Source organism: Coregonus clupeaformis, chromosome 30, assembly GCF_020615455.1.
Source record: "Coregonus clupeaformis isolate EN_2021a chromosome 30, ASM2061545v1, whole genome shotgun sequence".
NCBI classification, from domain to species: domain Eukaryota; kingdom Metazoa; phylum Chordata; class Actinopteri; order Salmoniformes; family Salmonidae; genus Coregonus; species Coregonus clupeaformis.
The window spans coordinates 37468537-37483752 of NC_059221.1; the positions used below are offsets into that span (position 1 = coordinate 37468537).

Below are 15216 nucleotides of genomic sequence, written 5' to 3' on the forward strand. Positions count from 1 at the left end.
GCGGGTGGTACTATAACACAGTTACTGTTAGCAGGTGGTACTCCAACACAGTTACTGTTAGCAGGTGGTACTCCAACACAGTTACTGTTAGCAGGTGGTACTCCAACACAGTTACTGTTAGCAGGTGGTACTACAACACAGTTACTGTTAGCAGGTGGTACTACAACACAGTTACTGTTAGCAGGTGGTACTACAACACAGTTACTGTTAGCAGGTGGTACTACAACACAGTTACTGTTAGCAGGTGGTACTACAACACAGTTACTGTTAGCAGGTGGTACTCCAACACAGTTACTGTTAGCGGGTGGTACTACAACACAGTTACTGTTAGCGGGTGGTACTCCAACACAGTTACTGTTAGCAGGTGGTACTACAACACAGTTACTGTTAGCAGGTGGTACTCCAACACAGTTACTGTTAGCAGGTGGTACTCCAACACAGTTACTGTTAGCAGGTGGTACTCCAACACAGTTACTGTTAGCAGGTGGTACTACAACACAGTTACTGTTAGCAGGTGGTACTACAACACAGTTACTGTTAGCAGGTGGTACTACAACACACAGTTACTGTTAGCAGGTGGTACTCCAACACAGTTAGTGTTAGCAGGTGGTACTACAACACAGTTACTGTTAGCAGGTGGTACTCCAACACAGTTACTGTTAGCAGGTGGTACTCCAACACAGTTACTGTTAGCAGGTGGTACTACAACACAGTTACTGTTAGCAGGTGGTACTCCAACACAGTTACTGTTAGCAGGTGGTACTACAACACAGTTGCTGTTAGCAGGTGGTACTCCAACACAGTTACTGTTAGCAGGTGGTACTCCAACACAGTTAGTGTTAGCAGGTGGTACTACAACACAGTTACTGTTAGCAGGTGGTACTCCAACACAGTTACTGTTAGCAGGTGGTACTCCAACACAGTTACTGTTAGCAGGTGGTACTACAACACAGTTACTGTTAGCAGGTGGTACTACAACACAGTTACTGTTAGCAGGTGGTACTACAACACAGTTACTGTTAGCAGGTGGTACTCCAACACAGTTACTGTTAGCAGGTGGTACTCCAACACAGTTACTGTTAGCAGGTGGTACTCCAACACAGTTACTGTTAGCAGGTGGTACTCCAACACAGTTACTGTTAGCGGGTGGTACTATAACACAGTTACTGTTAGCAGGTGGTACTACAACACACAGTTACTGTTAGCAGGTGGTACTCCAACACAGTTACTGTTAGCAGGTGGTACTCCAACACAGTTACTGTTAGCAGGTGGTACTACAACACAGTTACTGTTAGCAGGTGGTACTATAACACAGTTACTGTTAGCGGGTGGTACTCCAACACAGTTACTGTTAGCAGGTGGTACTACAACACACATTTACTGTTAGCGGGTGGTACTACAACACAGTTACTGTTAGCAGGTGGTACTCCAACACAGTTACTGTTAGCAGGTGGTACTACAACACACATTTACTGTTAGCGGGTGGTACTACAACACAGTTACTGTTAGCAGGTGGTACTACAACACAGTTACTGTTAGCAGGTGGTACTACAACACAGTTACTGTTAGCGGGTGGTACTACAACACAGTTACTGTTAGCGGGTGGTACTATAACACAGTTACTGTTAGCGGGTGGTACTCCAACACAGTTACTGTTAGCGGGTGGTACTACAACACAGTTACTGTTAGCGGGTGGTACTCGAACACAGTTACTGTTAGCGGGTGGTACTACAACACAGTTACTGTTAGCGGGTGGTACTACAACACAGTTACTGTTAGCAGGTGGTACTCCAACACAGTTACTGTTAGCAGGTGGTACTCCAACAAAGCTACTGTTAGCAGGTGGTACTCCAACACACAGTTACTGTTAGCAGGTGGTACTACAACACAGTTACTGTTAGCAGGTGGTACTACAACACAGTTACTGTTAGCAGGTGGTACTACAACACAGTTAATGTTAGCGGGTGGTACTCCAACAAAGTTACTGTTAGCAGGTGGTACTACAACACAGTTAATGTTAGCGGGTGGTACTCCAACACAGTTACTGTTAGCGGGTGGTACTACAACACATTTACTGTTAGCGGGTGGTACTACAACACACAGTTACTGTTAGCAGGTGGTACTACAACACAGTTACTGTTAGCGGGTGGTACTATAACACAGTTACTGTTAGCGGGTGGTACTCCAACACAGTTACTGTTAGCGGGTGGTACTACAACACAGTTACTGTTAGCAGGTGGTACTACAACACAGTTACTGTTAGCGGGTGGTACTACAACACAGTTAATGTTAGCGGGTGGTACTCCAACACAGTTACTGTTAGCGGGTGGTACTACAACACATTTACTGTTAGCGGGTGGTACTACAACACAGTTACTGTTAGCAGGTGGTACTACAACACAGTTACTGTTAGCGGGTGGTACTACAACACAGTTAATGTTAGCGGGTGGTACTCCAACACAGTTACTGTTAGCGGGTGGTACTACAACACATTTACTGTTAGCGGGTGGTATTACAACACACAGTTACTGTTAGCAGGTGGTACTACAACACATAGTTACTTACGGAGACAGGTCACATGGTGCTGCTTGGATACGCTGGACATGGTGCTGCTTGGAAACGCTGGACATGGTGCTGCTTGGAAACGCTAGACATGTTTGGTGGCATTTAAAAATCAATATCAAGAGACTGTAACCACTTAGTCACTTCATAAGTGTTTATATTCATGACAGTGTATAATTGGTGAATAGACCCAGTGCTTCCTAACACTACTGTAGACCTATGGCTGTAATGTAACAAGTAGTAATATAATAACGTGTTAGTGAATCGATTACAGCCAAGGGAGGTGGAAAATCATGTTCGGTTGTATTTTCAGTGGCCTGCCAGACTAGACTGAATGGACTGTAGGTGCTAGTTAAAAAGAGAGGAACCCCTTACGTGGTGCCATACTTACTGTAACATAATATTGGTAATATACGTACCTCTGCTTCTTCCAGACTTACAATAAAGGCCAGGCAGCAGCCTCCCCTCTCCTTACTCCCCAACAGGGAGTGACAGCAAGAAGCTGCCTCTCTCCATGCCATCAGTGTGGTGTAGTGTCTCCCTACAGCACTGCAGTACTGATGGCGTCACCTTTTGTCCTGCAGTTTGTTCATGATCCTCTAGAGGGCAGCATTTCTCCAGTGGCGTTTTCTTTTTTCAGCACCAAGGGCAGAGCGGGATTTAAACTCTGCTATCGCTGCACTTGTACTGAGGGGAGGCCGTGATGCACTCGTACTGGGAGGAGCTACAAGGGATAAATATAATGAAGTATTTATTCATTGGATAAGAGGACTTTAAAACAAAGGGGCCTTTTGGTTGAACTGTCACAAAATAAAAAATAAATAAAAAAAACAATATGGATCCTTTCACGATGTGGAAATGCTGAGTCAAATTGAGTTTCAAATTGCTCACTTGACCTTTTCTGCTTAAGTTCCCTTGTTCACGTGAAATGTGAGGTAGATGATGTTGGATGTTGTTCTGCGGTTGTCATGGGAAACCGTAGCATAACAAAAAATGTAAATGTAAAATGTAAATATTCCTGATCCTTTCTTTCAGGAAAAGATTCAATCAATAAACCGCAGCAACAATATTCCTATTCATGACAAGGGGTAATCCTCCATCCATTCACTGCATACATGGAGTCAAATCATAAACTGAAGAAATCTAAATTAGGATGGCAACAAATAATCATTATTCTGGGAGAACTGGGAGACGTTGAAAGGTCACAGGTCAAGGTGACTCCCTCAGCAGTGCAACAGATTGTAGTGGTACTGTAGAGCTGCTATGTGAGTTAACAAAAACTGCACCCAAAGAGGTGCATCATTGGTGGCGGCCGGTGACAGGACTCTCCCTCTGCTTGTGTAGGGAACCGTGGACAAGGCACAGCCCAAACGGACAGACACACCCCAGGCTGTGGTCAACTCAAAACAGACCAGCCTTGCAAATCCAGCCTGTGAAGACTCAAACCTTGTAGAGGACAATCAAATGAAAGGGGCTGTTACTGTATTCCAGTGCTGTTCTCCCACATACTGCACTAGTGTGTCAGCCTGCCACTGTTCCACAGCAGAGCGGCAGGACACGGGCTGGCGGCTGAAAACAAGCAGGATAGGCTCCTCCATGGATTCTGTGATTCCTGCCCCACTGTGTACTGTGTTCACCTGGTAGGGCAGTAGGATTAACCCTGGGGGCCCAGCCTTGGAGGGGCAAAATGTAGTGGGGTCAAAAGGTATGCTATTAAATCAGCAACAACTCCTGAACAGCTTGTGTTAGCTAAACAGATCATCAACCGCTCCTGAAAGGTGTGTGTGTGTGTGTGTGTGTGTGTGTGTGTGTGAGAAAACACACACACAGGCGATCATCAGCGAACAAACGCAGAGGTCTCTCCTAGTCTCTAACAATCAGCAAAGAGGGGTTTGGGTCTCTTCTCTTGTGCAACAATTCAAAGTGATAAACAATTCCTGTTTGGAAACACAACAGATGGGGTGGTCAGAGCAGTTCCCTCTGTTCAATTCATATCCAGGGCAGAAACAGGTTTCCCTCAAATGAAACAATTTATTTATATTCAGAGGACAAATAAGCGCGTAAATGCACTTTTTCTCTGAGTGTGTTAAACATCTTGGCAGTAAGATGAATGTGGGAAGAGGATTTTCCTTTTCTTGTCTTCCAAATGAAATCAGGTACACAGCACAAAGCGAGAGGGTCATATTATTCCACTTAAAACACAACACAAACGACACACAACTTAAAAGCTGCCTTCTCAGTGAAAACGTTTAAATACCAAGTAGTTTTCTTCTCTTCAGTTTCCTGTGAGGTTTGAGCCATAGAAAGTCCACAGTTGAAGCGGTGAACTTTGAGACAAATACATATTTTTTCTCAGTTTTTCAACAGATAAACCAAACCAACCTCATCTTAAAACTACAGTTTAGTTTTTTTTTAAAGAAACAGCCATATAATGGTACCAACAGTAGGCTATAAATATAGGTCTTAAAAATCAAACCGTTGACTGCTGGCTGACGGGAAAACATTGTGGTTAAAATATACAAAAAAATTATAGCACTACAACTTATCAAACTTACAATCCCCCCCCCCAAAAAAAACTAAATGATCAGTTTATATGTTGAATACCTTTTTACTTATTGATTATTAGGATTACTGTAAATCATTTGTTAGCAATTACCATTAAAATGTTGTCATATTCAGACAAACATTGGCATATTGATTGAATGAAACCGGACCAACTTATCACACATTATAGGTCAAAGGTTATAGGTCACAAGTTACTACTAAGGGTCAAGTGGTGCTAAAGACAATGTACACAATAAAATCTACCCTTAGCATCTCTTTTAGTGGGCTATTTGTTTGTTGCGTCATTGCATTGATGAACCCATCTATATCAGCTGGGCAAAAATCACTTCTATATTCCTCATTCTGCCTCTCAATATGCCGAAATATTACTGGTTAGTCACTTAAACATTAAAAGACATTTGGAAACTGATTGAACACACTGTACTTAAGCTACACCACAGCCAAGTTAGGTTGCCTTTACACTCAGCAACTAAAACCCATGTACACGTGTTTCAACCTCCTTTACATTTTTGTCTCAACACATTTTGTAGTGTTCATTAACCATCCCTTGGCCATACAGGGCTAAACACCAGGTGTAACCTAACCAGTTATACAGGGTAAAACACCAGGTGTAACCTAACCAGTTATACAGGGTAAAACACCAGGTGTAACCTAACCAGTTATACAGGGTAAAACACCAGGTGTAACCTAACCAGTTATACAGGGCTAAACACCAGGTGTAACCTGACCAGTTATACAGGGCTAAACACCAGGTGTAACCTAACCAGTTATACAGGGTAAAACACCAGGTGTAACCTAACCAGTTATACAGGGCTAAACACCAGGTGTAACCTGACCAGTTATACAGGGCTAAACACCAGGTGTAACCTAACCAGTTATACAGGGTAAAACACCAGGTGTAACCTGACCAGTTATACAGGGCTAAACACCAGGTGTAACCTAACCAGTTATACAGGGTAAAACACCAGGTGTAACCTAACACCAGATAGCCTACTGTGCATGGGGACGTTCAGATTTCTAGGTTTAGAACATTTTCATGTATTAGGAGAAAGACAGTAAGTCCATTTGATCAATATGAAAGACAGTCAAGTAAAGACATATCCCAACATTAAATGTCCCCAATCATTTTGATGAGAAACAAATGGAATGATTTATATCCTCACCATAGCAGTCAAACAGGGCCTGATGGTATCTTTCTCAAAATGTGACATTTAGAATAAAGAAATGGTTGGTGAACAAAGGGTTCTGAGGTTAATATTTAGCAAAAAATATATAATTAACTTTAAATGACACCAACTGATTGTAATAAGCATTAAGTAGTATAACTTATATATAATACGACCAAATTTTGGGAGTGGAGTTTTAACTTCTCACATACAGCAGTTGGTTCAAGTTTTCCTAAAAGAAAAAGGGTCCTATTTTACCTCATTTTAAATTACAGTAGATTTTTTATTTTTATTCATAGAATGTCCCCCCCCCCCCTTTTATAATACTCCGGCTGAATCGTTTCTGCATATGTTGGCTAGAAATTATCACACCCTTTATATAAAACAGGGTTCCAAAATTACAAATTTGTTGACTTTCAAGGTGGCCATTTTATATTTATTTTGGTGGAACAAATAGTGACATCGCCTATTCACGCACCGCCCCAAAATCATACCACTACTCTCTAGCATTACCCAATGGGGCAGAACTCCACCTACAGCATGCAATAGTAGTTACTGACATATATATTTTTTCTTTTTTTACAATATCATTGATGTTTTGCTTCCTCCTCCTCCCCCTCTCTGATTGTAGTTATGATGGCCCCCGCACTACGACCATCACCAGATAGTCCTCGTCTGTTTTGGCCAGAGCTTTAGCCGAGGCATCAACGAACTGCTGGGAGAACTCACACGGAGGGAACGCGTGGAGAACACCCTGGTGGTCCTTATCCCGGCTGCCTCCAACCGGCAGGCTGATGACTCCGGCTGCCTGCTTCTGTTTCAGGTAGGACACCAGGTTTCGGAGAGGACGCTGTGTCGAAGCTGCCGGGTCCATCGACGACACCTCCTCGCCGCCGGAACCGGGAACCGCCAGGAGGACGGCGTAGCCGCCGGGGCCGGCCGCTTTGATGCGTCTGGAAACCTCATCGAGCTTGGGTTGGTCGAGGCGGAGACGCTGGGTGATCTTGAGCTCCCCCACCTGTCTCCCCGTGGGGCCGTCGACGAGGAGGTCCTTGGCCACGCCTTGGTGGCCCTCCAGGAGGTGCATGTTGGCTGGGAAGTTGCTGTTCTTCAGGAGGAGCATTCCGTGCCAGGCCAGGCTCAGCTTGGATGACTGACTGCCTTTAGAGCCGCCCTGATCTGAGGAGCGATCCCTCTTAGCTCCAGGTCCTTTGCTGCTGCTGTCGCCGGCTTTACGTTTCCGCTCCCCTGCTGAAGATGAGAGGCCACTGCTGGAGGCCCCTCTTTCGGCAAGACTCCCCTGGCTCTTCAGTCTCCTGTCCCCCCCGCCAGGATGCTCCAGACTGAGGCGACGGTCTCGTCCAGGGGAGGGTCTGTCGTCGCCACGAGGGGGACGCTCTGAGTCACTGAAGCGGCCCCCGTTGGGGCTACCATCTGGGGATGGGCCACCTCGGTGCCGGCGTGCTGTGCGGTCGGTGCTGTCAGGAGAGACGTCAACATGGCGACCGTCATCCATAAGGTGTCGTTTCCGTCTTGGGTCACAGCCGCGCCCCGCCAGCTCTCGCTCCAGAGACCAGGGCTCCCTCCCCCCCAGCCGTCGGTCCCGCTCCAGAGGCTCAAAGGTTCCGGGACGTACCCGCTCACGCATAGCCGGGATGGGGGGCCATTCGGCCCCGGGGAAGCCCAGCTCTCTCTCTCTGAAGTGGAGCAGCGGTGGAGTCCTTTCCCTGTCCCTCAGGGGCTCAGCTGTGGCGCGGTGGATGAAAGACTCTGCCACCATGTCGAAGGGAGGTAGAGGAAGAGGCTGAAGGAACTGCTGCTGGTAATGGTGCTCTGTGTCCGCAAAGTCCACCCTGAGTCTCCTCTCGGGCCCCCCCAGAGGGAAGCCACGCATGTGCGTGCACGCAGCCTGAGCAGCGTCAAGGCTCTCGTACTGGATATAGGCCCAGGTGTCCCCCTTTCTGTAGTCAATGGTCCTTATTGTACCAAAGCGGTCAAACTCTCTGGCCAATGCTGCTAGGGGGACCCAGGGTCCGAGCCCGCCCACCCATAGGCGTGTGGTGGGGGTGGCCTTACCATAGCCAATCTTTATGGGGTTGCGGCCCACTATCTTCCCAGACATGGTGAGTTTGGCGCGGTGGGCCATGTCGAGATTCTCAAACTTGAGGAACCCGTACGTGCTGGTCTGTCCCCGTGTGGGCTTTATATCCACCTCTGTTATCACCCCAAACCTGTCGAAGGCCCGCCTCAGGTCCGTCTCTGTGACTGTGATGTCCAAGTTGCCCAGAAACAACGTCCTGTTTGCTCTTTGGTCGTCCTCTGGGGAGATAAAATCCTCCTCGCGGAAAGCAGCGGCTCTCTCTGCAATGAAAGCTGGAACTGGGCGCACCCTGGCTTCAAACAGGGCAAACTCCCTCTCCCGCTCTAGGTCTCTGGGCAAAGGGGGAAGCGGGGGAGGAGGAAGGCGCCCAAGGGCCAGCTGCTGTAGTCTGTAGTCTCTGTAGCCAAGCCCCGATGGGGAGAGGGTTCTCTGGGTGTGCAAGTGTCTGTGGCCTGGGGCTCCAACATATGGGTCTCTGTCAACTCTCTCAACTGGAGAACGGCTTCTCCTCCTGTTAATGTACACTGCATCGATTTTCAGAGGACGGTCATAAAGTACTAACCTGCCCCGTGCGTGTTTAGCTGCTCTTGCATCCTCGGGCTTTCTGAAGTTGACAAACGCAATTCTCTCGTCGTTGCTGCGGCTGATTTTGACACTCACGTCCCCGAATTTTTTGAATTCGTGGAAAAGTCCGTCTTCTATGTCTTCATCGCTCAACTGGGTGCCCAGTTCACTGATTTTAAGAGTTTTATACTCACTCTCGTTGATGTTAGGTGGAGGCGGAACACGCTCGCCGCGAGAATTAGTCTTTGCCGTGGCTAAATCGAGTGTCAAGCCCAGGTTGTGGTTCTTACCGATAGAGGTAGCAACAGCACCGGGATAGCTATGGTTACTCCCGACGGTTCGACTCGATACATGTCCGTCAAAATCCCTGTCTCTCTTGTCACCCAACAAACTCCTTCTCGTAGATCCTCCGTCACTTTTAGTCGAGCTATTTCCATTATTACTCCCACTGGAAACCGAGATAGCCCCCATTTTCTTGCTGGGTGGGTGGCCTCCTCCCCTGTCTCGGATATCATCCAAAACCCGAGAACGCTTTTTAATCGGTGACCTTTCTTTGCCTTTCATTGCAGTTCACCTTAAAACGTTTATGGCTTTTCTTATGTTATTTCTGTAATTTCTTGCAGTAAATCGGTGAAAAGGCGAACTCCGTTTAACACTGACCCTGCCGCAAAACAAAAACATCCACCATTTTGTCTAGAGTCCCGCCAGAGCCCGCCCCTTCGAGCTGATTGGACGGAAAAGTGTGTGGAAAAACTACCACGTTTCCAGTGGATGTCAGTCAAATCAGAAATGACAGAAACTGGGGCAATGTTTTTGGGGGTTAAAATAAGTTGTTTAGCATACAGCCATGCGTTTTATATTTGGTTATCTATGTATTTAAATAACTGGTATTATTGCTCATAACGAAGTGTACTACAAATTATTTGTAAAACACTGATGAAAGTAATTTTTATGTATTTTCTTTCACCTTTATTTAACCAGGTAAGCCAGTTGATAACAAGTTCTCATTTACAACTGCGACCTGGCCAAGATAAAGCAAAGCAGTGCGATAAAAACAACAACAACAACACAGAGTTACATATGGAATAAGAATCAAATCAAATCCAATTTTATTTGCCACATGCGCTGAATACAACAGGTGTAGACATTACAGTGAAATGCTTACTTACAAGCCCTAAACCAACAATGCAGTTTTAAGAAGAAAAAAAAGTGTTGAGTAAAAAATAGATAAGTAACAAATAAAAATAGCAAATAATTAAAGATGCAATGCAAATAGTCTGGGTAGCCATTTGATTAATTGTTCAGGAGTCTTATGGCTTGGGGGTAGAATCTGTTAAGAAGCCTTTTGGACCTAGACTTGGCACTCTGGTACTGCTTGCCATGCGGTAGCAGAGAGAACAGTCTATGACTAGGGTGGCTGGAGTCTTTGACCATTTTTAGGACCTTTCTCTGACACCACCTGGTATAGAGGTCCTGGATGGCAGGAACCTTGCGTACGCACTACCCTCTGTAGTGCCTTGCGGTCGGAGGCCGAGCAGTTGCCATACCAGGCGGTGATGCAACTAGTCAGGATGCTCTCGATGGTGCAGCTGTAGAACTTTTTGAGGATCTGAGGACCCATGCCAAATCTTTTCAGTCTCCTGAGGGGGAATAGGCTTTGTCGTGCCCTCTTCACGACAGTCTTGGTGTGTTTGCTGCCAAGGCAGAAGTTACTCTTCCTGGGGTCCAAGCATATTAAAGCACTTACAGTACATATACAACAAAATATAAAACAGTACATCATATGACATTATTAAACCACTACCTATCTACAATACAAAATGTTTAATGCCACCATACAACAATATCACAATGTGTGTGTGTGCATGTGTCTATACCCTTGTGTGTGTCTCTTCACAGTCCTCGTTGTTCCATAAGGTGTATTTTACCTGTTTTTTAAATCTGATTCTACTACTTGCATCAGTTACCTGATGTGGAATAGAGTTCCATGTAGTCATGGCTCTATGTAGTACTGTACGCCTCCCATAGTCTGTTCTGGACTTGGGGACTGTGAAGAGACCTCTGGTGGCATGTCTTGTGGGGTATGCATGGGTTTCTGAGCTGTGTGATAGTAGGTGTTCCTCTTGTCCAGGTAGGAAAGTGTAGTGTGGAGTGCAATAGAGATTGCATAATCTGTGGATCTGTTGGGGCAGTATGCAAATTAGGGTGGGTCTAGGGTTTCTGGGATAATGGTGTTGATGTGAGCCATGACCAGCCTTTCAAAGCACTTCATGGTTACAGACGTGAGTGCTACGGGTCGGTAGTCATTTAGGCAGGTTAACTTAGTGTTCTTGGGCACATGGACTATGGTGGTCTGCTTGAAACATGTTGGTATTATAGACTCAGTCAGGGACATGTTGAAAATGTCAGTGAAGACACTTGCCAGTTTGTCAGCGCATGCACCATTCTATTTTGCGCAAGGTTTTTAAATGGCATGCATTGTGAGAATGTTTTATGAATTTAATACAACTATTTCAGTGGGGTTGGCAAATTGACTGAACACATTTTTAGAATTTCCCCTTTTCTCTGTCTAAAGCTGTACTTTTGCAATCTCTCCACATGATGGTGCCATCTGAGTAGCATACTAAAGCTTACTTGTAACCATGCAGTAGTGGCTTGTAACCATGCAGTAGCGGCTTGTAACCATGCAGTAGTGTCTTGTAACCATGCAGTAGTATATTGTAACCAAGCCATGCTGTAGTGCATTGTAACCATGCAGTAGTATCTTGTAACCATGCAGTAGTATATTGTAACCAAGCCATGCAGTAGTGTATTGTAACCATGCAGTAGTGTCTTGTAACCATGCAGTTGTATCTTGTGACTATGCAGTAGTATCTTGTAGATATGCAGTAGATTGAAAGATGATGGCGCCAGAGAAGCTGGCTGCCGTTTTACAGCCCTCTAACCGATTGTACTATTATGTGTGTTTTTTCGCGTTATTTGTAATTTATTCTGTACATAATGTTTCTGCCATCGTCTCTTACAACCAAAAAGAGCTTCTGGGTATCAGGACAGCGATTACTCACCTCGTATTGGACAAAGATTTTTTTTTCAACGAGGCGGCCGCGAAGGATATCCTACAGACACCCGACAAGGCCCAAATCCCCGTCATTCACAGAAGAAAGAGACAGAGATTTCGTGGACGTAGGTCGGGGTGCCTCGTAAGGATCCGACGGCAAGCAAGTAAACTGCCTCTTCCATCAATCCTATTAGCCAATGTTCAATCGTTTCAAAATAAATTAGATGACCTACAATTACAGTTATCCTACCAACGGGACATTAAAAACTGTAATATCTTATGTTTCACAGAGTCGTGGCTGAACGACGACATGGACAACATACAGCTAGCGGGCTATACGCTACATCGGCAGGATAGAACGGCTGACTCCGGTAAGACAAGGGGTGGCGGTCTGTGTATATTTGTAAACAACAGCTGGAGCACAAAATCAAATACTAAGGAAGTCTCAAGGTTTTGCTCGCCTGAGGTAGAGTACCTTATGATAAGTTGTACACACTATTTACCAAGAGAGTTTTCGTCTATATTTTACATAGCTGTCTATTTACAACCACAAACCAATGCTGGCATTAAGATTGCACTCAATGAGTTGTATAAGGCCATAACTAAACAGGAAAATGCTCATCCAGAGGCAGCGCTCCTAGTGGCCGGGGACTTTAATGCAGGGAAACTTTAATCCGTTCTACCTCATTTCTACCAGCATGTTAAATGTGCAACCAGAGGAAAAAAAACTCTAGACCACCTTTACTCAACACACAGAGACGCATACAAAGCTCTCCCTCGCCCTCCATTTGGCAAATCTGACCATAACTCTATCCTCCTGATTCCTGTTTATATATAAGCAAAAACTAAAGCAGGAAGCACCAGTGACTCGGTTAATAAAAAAGTGGTCAGATGAGGCAGATGCTAAGCTACAGGACTGTTTTGCTAGCATAGACTGGAACATGTTCCGGGATTCTTCAGATATCATTGAGGAGTACACCACATCAGGCACTGGCTTCATCAATAAGTGCATCGATTACGTCGTCCCCACAGTGACCGTACGTACATACCCCAACCAGAAGCCATGGATTACAGGCAACATCCGCACTGAGCTAAAGGGTAGAGCTGCCGCTTTCAAGGAGCGGACGCTTATAAGAAATCCCGCTATGCCCTCCGACGAACCATCAAACAGGCAAAGAGTCAATACAGGACTAAGATTGTAGTAGTGTCTTGTGACCATGCAGTCGTGTCTTGTAACCATGCAGTAGTATCTTGTAACCATGCAGTAGTATCTTGTAACCATGCAGTGGTATCTTGTAACCATGCAGTAGTGTCTTGTAACCAAGACACTTGTAACTTGGGTGGTCCTCTGTAGCTCAGCTGGTAGAGCACGGCGCTTGTAACGCCAAGGTAGTGGGTTCGATCCCCCGGGACCACCCATACACAAAAATGTATGCACGCATGACTGTAAGTTGCTTTGGATAAAAGCGTCTGCTAAATGGCCTATTATTATTATACAGTAGTATATTTTAACCAAGCAGTAGCGGCTGTATAAGCCAATATGAGTCTCAGTAGGCCCATCCTGTATGTGACAGGGTAGGAACCTTGGTTTTGGTCAGTGTTTCCCCTTGGGGTGTGGTCGATTGTACTAAGCAGGTAGGCCTATGTGTTAACTGGTTATCAGTGTTTGTTTATTCAAGATTGACATACACTACATGGCCAACAGTATGTTGACACCCCTTCAAATTGCACATGGCCATGCAATCTCCATAGACAAACATTGGCAGTACTGAAGAGCTCAGTGACTTTCGACGTGACACCGTCATAGGATGCCACCTTTCCAACGAGTCAGTTAGTCAAATTTCTGCCCTGCTAGAGCTGCCCCGGTCAACTGTAAGTGTTGTTATTGTGAAGTGGAAACGTCTAGGAGCAACAATGGCTCAGCCGTGAAGTGGTAGGCCACACAAGCTCACAGAACGGGACCGGCGAGTGCTGAAGCGCATAGAGCGTAGAAATCGTCTGTCCTCGGTTGCAACACTCACTACCGAGTTCCAAACTGCCTCTGGAAGCAATGTCAGCACAATAACTGTTCGTCTGGAGCTTCAGGAAATGGGTTTCCATGGCCGAGCAGCCACACACAAGCCTAAGATTACCATGTGCAATGCCAAGCGTCGGCTGGAGTGGTGTAAACCTCGCCGCCATTGGACTCTGGAGCAGTGGAAACGTGCTCTCTGGAGTGATGAATCACGCTTCACTATCTAGCAGTCCGACGGACGAATCTGGGTTTGGCAGATGCCAGGAGAACGCTACCTGCCTGAATGCATAGTGCCAACTGTAAAGTTTGGTGGAGGAGGAGTAATGGTCTGGGCCCCTTAGTTCCAGTGAAGGGAAATCTTAACGCTACAGCATACAGTGACATTCTAGAGGATTCTGTGCTTCCAACTTTGTGGCAACAGTTTGGGGAAAGCCCTTTCCTGTTTATGCATGACAATGCCCCCGTGCACAAAACGAGGTCCATACAGAAATGCTTTGTTCAGATCAGTGTGGAAGAACTTGACTGGCCTGCACAGAGCCCTGACCTCACCCCATCGAACACCTTTGGGATGAATTGGAACGCCGACTGCGAGCCAGGCCTAATTACCCTACATCAGTGCCCGACCTCACTAATGCTCTTGTGGCTGAATGAAAGCAAGTCCCCGCAGCAATGTTCCAACATCTAGTTGAAATACTTCCCAGAAGACTGGAGGCTGTTATAGCAGCAAAGGAGGGACCAAAGCCATATTAATGCCTATAATTTTGGAATGAGATGTTCGATGAGCAGGTGTCAACATACTTTTGGCAATGTAGTGTATGTCTACAATATAAGCTTTAGATTCTGTGCCACGTTTTGATAGCAGTGTTTTTGATAAGTATTAACTTCTCCCCCTCCCCTCAGATCAACTGCTAAATCTGTTCTACTTCCTTTTCGGCTCTCTTCTGACAGAAACCCAAAGCAACCTGACACTTATAGCTGAGCTCTCTCAGCCCTAATTCTAGTACCTCTCGTGTTTACAGCTGTGGTAGGCCTACTCCGCATGCTGCCAATTATAGGTTTCAAAAGTGTTAATTAATCACGTCAAGCATCTCAGAGTAAGAGTGCTGATCTAGGATCAGGTCCCCCTGCCCTTATATTTTATTATTTTATTCATTTTTTTATCTCAAATGATAATAATGCTAAACGG

General features: G+C 45.6%; 1 protein-coding gene across 1 annotated transcript; it reads right to left on the reverse strand.

Moving 5' to 3' along the window:
- Window positions 1-2702: 2702 nt before the first annotated feature.
- LOC121546127 (RNA-binding protein 15-like) lies at window positions 2703-9657 on the reverse strand. Its single transcript, XM_041857164.2, has one exon. It carries the CDS (start codon window positions 9520-9522, stop codon window positions 6925-6927), a length of 2598 nt encoding a protein of 865 aa, XP_041713098.1. The 5' UTR covers window positions 9523-9657; the 3' UTR covers window positions 2703-6924.
- Between the last annotated feature and the right edge of the window lie 5559 nt (window positions 9658-15216).